This window comes from Ranitomeya imitator, chromosome 1 (assembly GCF_032444005.1).
Source record: "Ranitomeya imitator isolate aRanImi1 chromosome 1, aRanImi1.pri, whole genome shotgun sequence".
Lineage (NCBI taxonomy): Eukaryota > Metazoa > Chordata > Amphibia > Anura > Dendrobatidae > Ranitomeya > Ranitomeya imitator.
Window position 1 is genome coordinate 132,338,899 of NC_091282.1, and position 10,798 is coordinate 132,349,696.

At 43.4% G+C, this 10,798-nt stretch overlaps 1 protein-coding gene across 1 annotated transcript in view; it reads right to left on the reverse strand.

Moving 5' to 3' along the window:
• Positions 1–10,564, reverse strand: part of ACOT12 (acyl-CoA thioesterase 12) — a 60,991-nt gene extending 50,427 nt beyond the window's left edge. The window contains exons 1-4 of the mRNA XM_069751118.1: positions 10,167–10,564; positions 8,382–8,451; positions 279–339; positions 82–183 (exon numbers count right to left, since the gene is read on the reverse strand). Of these exons, the coding sequence (XP_069607219.1) occupies positions 82–183; positions 279–339; positions 8,382–8,451; positions 10,167–10,521 (588 nt within the window). The 5' untranslated portion in view covers positions 10,522–10,564. The remainder of the gene's footprint in view (positions 1–81; positions 184–278; positions 340–8,381; positions 8,452–10,166) is intronic.
• Between the last annotated feature and the right edge of the window lie 234 nt (positions 10,565–10,798).

Here is a 10,798-nt window from a genome sequence, read left to right on the forward strand (position 1 = left end):
AGCAGATGAAATAGCCAGCCACTACTTGCACTGATGAGCTTTCAGTCCACATGGTGCATTATTATCATTTCATAATTTTACCTTTTTTGCTGTAAGAGGCTTAACCACATATGTAGAAAAGGCTGTGCAAACATGTTTCTGGCTACTTATAAATGGATCTTCCACTGCAACTTTAATGCCGACCTGAAAATGAAAAGCCACCTGTTAATTCAATGCTCATGTCTTATTTCAAATTACTATTTAAAATAATAAAAAAACCAATAGAAAAGCAGCTTTACCTCCATGCTCGTGTTGAAAGCTCTGTTCACTTTTGCTTTAATGCAAATTTGTTGTCCGATCCTAAGAGAACAAAGTCCAACATGGTTAAAAACAATAAATCCTTGGTGGAAGAGAGTAACAATCTGTATAGTTGACCTCAAATTACAATATTTACAATTTTTTTGCTTTAATGTCAAAGGGATGTTAATTAAAAACATACCATAATTCTCCCTTCCCCCAGAAAAAAGTAGGAATTTGGGCAGGCGGAGAGCAATCAACAATGAATGCAGGATTAACCTGTCTCTAGGTCTGCAACATCAGGGGAACGGGGACAATTTTGTGGAAAAAAAAAAAAAAAGAAGTAAGACAGCATAGATTAAGGGCTCATTTAAACAACTTTTTACACTGTGTAAAAAAATAAAATATACAAAACAACCCAAACCACAGCATATACTATTGTCTTACAAGTCAGATGAGGCTAGCCTATTCAAGCCTATGGGTAAAAGCCAGCTTCTCCACCATGACAGACGATCAGCTCTCCATCCTTCTATCAAGATCACATCTCACCACTTGCACCCTTGACCAGCTCCCTTCCCACCTCATCCCTAACCTCGCAAAAGTCTTCATCCCAACCCTAACACAACTCTTCAACCTCTCACTTACAAACGGTGTCTTCCCCTCATCCTTCAAACACGCATCAATCACACCTATCCTCAAAAAACCCTCCCTCGACCCATACTCTGTGTCCAGCTATCGCCCGATATCCCTTGTCCCTTATGCCTCAAAACTACTGGAACAGCATGTCCATCTTGAACTGTCCTCCCACCTCTCCTCCCTCTTTGACCGGTTACAATCTGGCTTCCGAACACATCACTCAACTGAAACTGCTTTAACTAAAGTGATTAATAACCTACTAACCGCCAAGAACAAGCGACACTACTCTGTCCTCCTCCTCCTGGACCTGTCTTCTGCCTTCGACACTTTGGACCACTCCCTCCTGTTACAGATTCTCTCATCTCTTGGCATCACACACTTGGCCCTATCCTGGATCTCCTCATATCTAACAGACCGGACATTCAGTGTCTCCCTCTCCCACACCACCTCCTCATCTCGCCCCCTGTCTGTCGGTGTTCCCCAAGGCTCAGTTCTAGGACCCCTACTCTTCTCCATCTACACCTTCAGCCTGGGACAGCTCATAGAATCCCACGGTTTACAATATCATCTCTACGCTGATGACTCGCAGATCTACCTATCTGGACCCGACCTCACTTCCTTGCTGACCAAAATCTCACAATGTCTGTGTGCTATTTCATCATCCTTTTCTGCTCATTTTCTAAAACTGAACATGGACAAAACAGAATTCATTATCTTTCCCCCACCTCACTCTACCCCTCCACCCGACCTATCCATCAATGTCAATGGCTGCTCACTTTCCCCGATCCCGCCCGCTCGGTGCCTCGGGGTGATCCTTGACTCTACCCTCTCTTTCAAGCCACATATCCAAGCCCTTGCCTCCTCTTGCCGATTCCAACTCAAAAACATTTCTTGGATCCGTGCATTCCTTGACCATAAAGCCACAAAAACACTAGTACATGCCCTTATCTCCCGCCTCGACTACTGCAACCTCCTACTCTCTGGCATCCCTTCTACCACTCTGGCACGCCTCCAATCTATTCTAAACTCTGCCGCCCGACTAATCCACCTGTCTCCCCGTTACTCCCCAGCCTCTCCCCTCTGCCAGGCCCTTCAATGGCTTCCTATTGCCCAGAGGCTACAGTTCAAAACACTAACAATGACATACAAAGCCATTCACAATCTGACTCCTCCATACATCTGACATGGTCTCCCGTTACCTACCTACACGCAACCTTCAATCATCTCATGATCTCCTTCTCTACTCCTCTCTTCCTCCCACAACCGCATCCAAGACTTCTCCCATGCTTCCCCTATACTCTGGAACTCTCTACCCCAACACATCAGGCTCTCACCTACCACGGAAACCTTCAAAAGAAACCTGAAGACCCACCTCTTCTGACAAGCCTACAACCTGCAATGATCCCCAGTATACTGAACCGCCACATGACCAGCTCTATCCTCACCTAGTGTATCCTCACCCATCCCCTGTAGATTGTGAGCCTTCGTGGGCAGGGTCCTCTCTCCTCCTGTACTTGTGTGTGCCTTGTTTTACTCATGTTTATTGTACTTGTCTATATTTGCCACGTTCACATGTAAAGCGCCATGGAATAAATGACGCTATAAAAATGAATAATAAGCAAAATAAAAAATTGGATTAAAGTGTACATTGATGCGGTATTCGATTATACATTAACTTAGGAAACTATTTGATCATGCAATTTGTATTACAGAAAAATTGAAAAAAAGATCGCACATAGATGTCAGATGGACTTTAAAAAATAAATAAATAAAATGGACTACAATATGGATAAAACTTGTCCGAGTTTTCAAGGTGAAGCTTCAATGATTTTTCATATGCTCGCCCTAATCCTGCCAAGGCTCATGCACAATGTGAATATTTCCGGTATGATGTGACAGAACATCAGATCGCACTTGGACCAATGCTGTCCTATGGGACCATGTACATGTCAGATTTTTTTCCTAGGACTGAGCTGGTCAGAGGTGGAGGTGCGTGTAATTGCAGTGGGATTAAGTTAGATCCAATATTTCGATAGCACTCAGCCATGCAAGTCAGTGTGAAAACATTGGACTGCACTCAGTGGACTTCTGAATGCAGTCCACTTTCCACGGACTGATAGAATGGAGTAGACTGCAAAGTCTTGTTTTCCTCCCATCATCTCATCTGAGAAAATCAGATCACACTCTGATCAGAGTGTGATTAGCATAATCGGCCCAATTCTCTCAGATGAGAGAAAATAAGCTCACGGGACTCTAGCCTTATAAGCTTATACGAGGCTGTCGAGTTTGGTCAGGAGACCTGGAGCCATTTCAGACATTGCAGTCAATAGTCAAATTGTGCATGTCGGATGTGTGAACCAGTCTTCAACCTCATTCTCAGGTGTTTTTGTGTCTTAAAGGGACACTGTCACCTGAATTTAGAGGGAACAATCTTCAGCCATGGAGGCGGAGTTTTCAGGTGTTTGATTCACCCTTTCCTTACCCGCTGGCTGCATGCTGGCTGCAATATTGGATTGAAGTTCATTCTCTGTCCTCCATAGTACACGCCTGCGCAAGGCAAGATTACCTTGTGCAGGCGTGTACTAGGGAGGACAGAGAATGAACTACAATCCAATATTGCAGCCAGCATGCAGTCAGCGGGTAAGGAAAGGGTGAATCAAAAACCCCAAAACTCCGCCTCCATGGCTGAAGATTGTTCCCTCCAAATTCAGGTGACAGTGTCCCTTTAAAAGACCTTCCTAAAAAAAATAAATAAAGGGAACGTTTTATCATTTACGTGATGTTTACTTTTCATGACTATGGTCCCGATTCACAGTTATTATTGCCAGAATTTTGCCATCAAACGCTTAAAAAAGTCACAAAAGTTTTTGCACCCGTTTTCCCATCCAAGCAATCAGGAAACTGGGGGGCTGGAGAGAAATGCACCGACTTTAATCCAGATGAGAACAACCCTCAAGACTCTGCGTTATTGCCCGTGAGCCCCAAGCTAGGCCTCTGTATAATAAAGCCTCCCTCACACAGACCGGTACAGTCACATCAGTCTTTGTACATTACACTGACAGGTCGCTGTGCGGAGGAGAACACAAAATCTAAAAAGATGAAAACAAATTAACTCGACTTTGAACAGAGGAAGTTATGGCACCTAAGGAGACCACAAGAGCTAAAGACCCCGTGAACATTTTATGTAATTGGCCTAGATTGGGTGGCGCAACACGACTCCCTGCTAAGCCGCACAATCCATCTTAATAAAGGGAAAGCTTTTGTGGCGGAAACGTCCCTGAACATCTATTGAAATCATTTACTTATTCCTGCTGCCATCCATTTAGAGTATTCATTTAGCTTGTAACCCAGAACAATTCTTGTCAGGAAGATAGAGAAGGTTCCTGGACGGAAAATAGGCCACTGCCAAGAGAAGCCGGAGAGAAGTTTTCCACTGTCTCCTGCCAGGGTCCTTTAATCCTGCGACAAGAGGACCAATGGCCGGAGGGGAGTTCACTTCATATGATCTCCTAATGAAATTCCTAATGGCATCACGGAGAATTCTGCCAACTAAATATAGACAATAGTGACAGCATGGGAAAATGACGAGACTGCCTAACGTGACAGTAACACCTGAAGATGAGCGTGTAATTATGTGCCTATAAAGTAATAATCCACCAAACATGCCGGAGCATTAATATCATGGAGGCCAGGTCTAGTGGGCAAAAACAATTACAGGGAAACGATGGAGGATCAATTTCTCCACTGCAGTCCTATTCCTCCGACATACTCGCTCAGGCAAAGGGAGCAAGACAGGTCATCAGAATATGTGTCAGGGCATTGACGATACCGATGGTCACCAACTAGCTCCACTTAGAGCGTGACAATTCTTGTGTCAATTCTTATCCCCCTCAGATAAAGGGAATCAGTCAGCAGGTTTTTGTCATCTATTCAGAGAGCAATATAAGACAAGATGGACACCCCCCCCCATTCCATCAATGTGTCACTTATTAGGCTGCTTGCTACAGTTTTGATAAAAGCACTTAACAGGAGATGACTAGAGGATTAATAATCCAGCTGTCATTTAGTAATCTATGTTCATGAGCTCTTTCTAAGCCAACCCACACCACCATCCAGATATTTGTGTACACTGTGCGTAGGCAGAAAGTTGCTAATCAGTGGTGGGGTCGGGGTTATACAGAACTCAGTATTTAGAGAACTGGCAGACCTGCAACAGAAAAAAAAAACACTGATCTTTTTAAAAAATGAAAACAGAAGCCTGGCAAGAGACATTGCTGAAATCAGGATCTCTGCCCCGCCATCATGCTGCTCGCAGATAAGGTGACAAAAGCATGGTGACAAATTTCCTTTAAGTTAGTAGATAAGAGCCACATTAAATGGAGTCTGCGCAGACTATTCAATGCAGCTTTTTTCTAGTCTACTGTATATAATTGCTTTGCTACATTGTATGCAGCACTGCTTATATATTTTGATTATTTATGGTCCCGATCATTCTTTTTTTAGCTGCATACAGATTTCCTCTAAAGCACCACTCCAGCATTTGTTTTCATTGTAGTGTTGGAGTGGTGCTTCCAAGACCCCTGCGCCTAGTCCTATACTTACCTGCTGACATCTTCACCTTCTATTGCTGCCGCTCTCATCGGTCTTCAGCAGTTTGTGACCTGCCAGATCGCTCCAGTGTTTTATGAAGCAAGCCGGAGGTCACTTTTCAATGCAAGTCTATGAAAGCCCCACTCTGCCTCTCAGGCTCATTTAGAGCTTGTGCCTATGACTTCCTGCGAGTCAGGAGCTGCAGTCACAAGATGGCGCAGGGAGAACAGAGCTGTCCCGATAGAAGGTGAAAATGGCGGCTGGTAGGTTTAAGATCACAGACAGGGACCTTAGATCAGTAGCACTGCCCCATCGCTGATAAACAAAAAACAAAACAATACATTGGATAGGTGCTTAAGTTTTCCTTGTCCCCTTTCCCTCCCAGACCCCTTCTGTAGATGCATTGTCTATGACAGCAAAGTCACAGTTTGTCTTAGCTTTTGAAATGAACCACGTTCCTTCACAACCGGCTCTGAATGCCAGCACTGGAAGCTTTCTTGTGCCTACAAGATAGAAAAATTGCTGCCAGGACAGACCAACATTTGGTCTTTTACTATTAAAAGCATAGCCCCAATTCATCAAGACCGACAATTTTTATGCTAGTCTTGATGAGGTGGCATGCTGGAGTCCGACCCTCCTGATTTATTATTATAGTGCCATTTATTTCACGGCCCTTTACATGTGAGGAGGGGTATACTTAATAAAAAACAGTATAATAACCATGAACCAGACAAGTCACCGAATGTGGTACAGGAGGAGAGTGGACTGCCTGCCAGAGATCAGTCTACAAAGGATGCGTGAGGGTACAGTGTGTGAGGGTACAGTGTGTGAGGGTACAGTGCGTGAGGGTACAGTGCGTGAGGGTACAGTGCGTGAGGGTAGTGGTGTAGTAGAGTAAGGGTTACTGCAGGTTGTAGGCTTGTCAGAAGAGGTAGGTCTTCAGGTTCCTTTTGAAGGTTTCTACAGGTGAGAGTGATATGTTGGGATAGTGTTCTCGATTAGAGGGAATACACAGGAGAAATCTTGTATGCAATTGTGGGAAGAGGAGATAAGAGGGGAGTAGAGAAGGAAATCTTGTAAGAATCGGAGGTTGGTGCAGGCAAGTATCGGGAGACTAGGTCACATGTATGGAGGGAACAGGTTGTGGATGGCTTTGTATGCCATGGTTAGGGTTCTGAACTGGAGTCAATGGGCAGCCAGTGAAGGGATTGACAGAGGGGGAGGCCAAGGAATAGCAGGAGGGACAGTTGGATTAGTCGGGCAGCAGAGGTTAGGATAGATTTAGATTAGATGCGTGCGAGTGTTAGAATGGATGCCACAGAGCATATTTTTCAGTTGGAGTCAGGAGGAGGTGAAAATGGCTTGGATATGTGGTTTGAAGGAGAGAGCAAACTCAAAGGTTACCCCGAGGCAGCAGTCATTGACTTTGATGGATAGGTCTGTTGGGGGTGTTAAGTGACATGGGGGAAATTATGAATTCGGTTTTGTCCACATTATCTTTTAGAACTCAAGCAGAGAAGAGGGATGAAATAACATTGAGATTCTGATTAGTAAGGAAGTGATATTGGATCCAGGGAGGTAGATCTGTGTGTCATCAGCATAGAGATGATACTGAAAGCTGTGGGACTATGAGCTGTTCCAGGCCAGAAGTGTAGACGCAGAAGAGCAGAGGTCCTAGAACTGAACCTTGGGGGACACAAAGATAGGGGGCGAGATGAGGAGGTAGTGTGTGAATGGGAGATGCCGAATGTCCAGTCTGTTAGGTATAAAGACATCCAAGACAGGACAAAGTCTGTAATGCCAAGGGATGAGAGAATCTGTAGTAAGAGGAAATGGTCCACTTTGGTTGAAGGCAGATGACAAATCCAGGGAGAGGAGGACACAATAGTGTTGCTTGGTAGGTCATTGGTGACTTTAGTTAGGGCAGTTTCAGTTGAATGATGCAGAAAGAAGCCAGACTGTAACCAGTCGAAGAGGGAGCAGGAGGAGAAGTGGAGGACAGTTCAAATGGGCATGCTGTTCCAGTATTTTTTTTTTTAGGGAGAAGTGGTATGGGGCAATAGATAGACAGAGGATGGGTCAAGGGAGGGCTTTTGAGGATGGGTGTGATTCAAAGCATGTTTAAAGCTTGAGGGGAAGACACCAATTGTTAGTGATAGGTTGAAGAAATGGGATAGGGTTGGGATGAATACTGTGGTGAAATTTGGGATCGGGTCAAGTGCACAGGTGTTGAGATGTGATCTGGGGACTGGGAGTAGAGAGGAAAGTTTATCTTCTGTAATGGCAGAGAAGCTTGTTTTGGAAGAAGAGGGCTTAGTAGTTATGAGGAGGGGCTGTGGGGACTGTAGGCCAAAGCTTTCTCTGATGTTGTCAATCTTCTGCTTTACGAAGAGGCGCAGGCCTCTTAATGAATTAGAAGTGTATGACAAGTGGCTTGTCAGAGAATGGAATAAGATTTGTGGCTTAAATAACGCCACCGCTCATCATGAATTTGATGAGTGGATGTTACAACACCCACGTCCTGACTCCGCTCTTCCCACTTTGTCAGAGCCAGGTGAAAATGGTGTGAGACCACCATAAGGAAAATTTTTAACGCAGCCTCGCAACCAGTTAAAATTTGGCTACTTTTCAAAGCTTTTTACTTTGATGAATAGGGCCCTATGTATTTATAGTTCAAACATTTAAATGGATTTTTTAAGACAACACTTAATGAATCTATCCATTATAAGCAGTGTTTACACTGATTACATAGTCATTAGACAAGTGTTTGATAAGTATTTCCCCCCAACGAACCTTGATCTTTACAGCAATAAACATCTAATAGCAACCACAGATTATAAAGCTAGGCTTGCTCTTATTGGAGACTTTGGGACCAGTACCTGGCTGTCTGTTCAATCTGTATATCATCCACAGATGCAGTAACACAGGCCATACCAGCATGTCTCTCAGCTGAAAAAAAAAGCAGACATGAGACACCATAATAATAATACCTTATGAGCAGATCATATTACTAGACAGAATAAAATTCACTTAGACAAGAATACAAACATACAAAAGAAACAATTGACTGCAAAGCAAAGAATAAGGGAAATATCTAACCATTAATCCAACAAACTCCCTTCCCGAAATAAAATAAAAAACGTTTCCACCTGTTTATTGTTAGGAACGGAGAAAAGGGTTAGATAAAATACTAAATGAGTGTTGCTGAAACAAATCTGATCAACTTTAGACTGTCGGAAACTTTACATCAGAAGATTTTCAAATGTTTCAAGCGTTCCTATACCCCATACCAAATCAAAGTTAGGACCTTCAAAGAGTGCAATAGGCAACTCAAGCACCCACATTCAAATATCCAAAATATCCCCTTAAGAATTATTCCAATTTAAGACATTTAAGGTATGCCAAACATTTCTGATAGATTAGGTCGTTCTTCTTGAACTGCATCAGTCTCCAGAACTGAGGTCCCGGACTCCTGTCTTGCTCGGCTCTCATTCACTAGAACAGGAGTTCTGAAAACAACCCAGCAATGCTCAATAGTCACACGCTTAGGGATCGGGGATCAGTCCCATGAGTGGGAACGACATCTATTATATTTATGGCATATCTTGGCATAAATGTCTAACATGGGAAAACACTTTAAAAGGGACAAATCCACATTTACAGCATTTTATGTTCTTCCAATAAGAAAAACTGCTCATCTGCTTATCTAATTCACTTATACAAACAAAGGTGTCCCCATGGTAACAGACTACAGAACCCTGTGTAGTCTGATGTCACAGTCCTTCCTCCCATCTTTTCCCCACTTTTGGAAAACATTCATTTGATAGGTGAACAATAGAGACCGGAATGCTGTCCGTAAGGATGGGCACATACAGGTTTACATAGATACTATTGATAATTTGTCATTAAATCTTTTGCAATCTTTGCTTTTTCATTTTAGATGCAGTGGACGGAGTTACTTCAAATGCTACATAGCCTTCAATCAGTCACCTTCTTACCAAGCAGTACCATAGATTTAGGCTATGTGCACTTTCCAGTAGTAGCAGCAGCAATCAAATAATGCAGAAAAGGTTTTTGTCTAGTAAAAAAAAAAAAAAAACCCACAACAAGGATTTTAGATGGATTTTATTTTTATTTTTTACATTAAAGACTATAGGAAATTGATCCATTAATTTACCATACGTTTATCCTTGTGTTTGAAGAGGATCCATTTTTTTGGTTATTGGGACAGTTTCAAATGCAAGAAAATGCACAACTATTTAACAGATCAATTTTCTCTAAAACTTCAAATATTAAAAAATGATCCATTTAAAATCAGGGTTTTTCTACTGGACAAAAAAAAAAAAAAAAAGCATCAACTATTTTGTGAACGGATTTCTGCTACATCAGTTCGTGCCCCATTATTCCTTCTGAGACTTAACAGAGATCATTAACAGGATTTTCACGGATTAGAAAAAGATTAATAGGGTCTATTTTTCCCCCAGAAGTTTTGCGATACCAGACCAGTGTGGCACTGTTTTTATGGAGGAAAAAAAAAAAAAGTTAAGAGTTTAACAAGATTAGGCTAAATAATATTCAGACACTTTGAAATAGACATCATCCCAATGATATTTTATATAGAAGGAGTTTTCATTTCTGAAGAGCAGTGATCCAATAATTCCTACCTGCAAGACAGGCTGTGGTATCAATCCAGGTGAGGAGCTGTCCAGCACTCAGCTCACCCAAGTGGTTGGAGTGCCAGGGGTAGACAGTGTGGCACATCTGGACTTCACCCATCTCATAGCCAGATGTCAGGGCTGAGCCCTCTCTCCGGGTGTCACCTGCTGCATCAGCCGGGCCCCCAGATAGCAGCATGCGGGTCACTGACACAAACTTCTGCAGGAGCTGCCTGGGGGCCGGGAGCCGGGATCTGTGAACAGCAAGGAGATACAAAGCCAAGTGAGCAGAGAGCAGGAGGAGGAGTGTGGGGAGGGTAAGGTTGTCTGGGCTGCAGAGTGGCATGTAACCTAAGAATGGCATGGAGGGAGCGCTGGAGGGTGCAGACGCTTGTGCAGCAGGTACTGGCAGTGCACACTTTCCAGCATTCGTCTTTCAGGTCTCAGCTGATACAAAGTGCACATTGGGTCACATGAGTGAACCACAGTACCAGGGTCATAGGAGCAGGCTGGCAGCTAGCCCAGGTGGCATGTAAACACACCTCGCCTTCCATTCTCACACTTCTCAGTAATATCTGCAGGTTTAGGTCATCAGAGGGACATTCACAAGATCAAAGAATACTACAGCACCCAGCAATTGT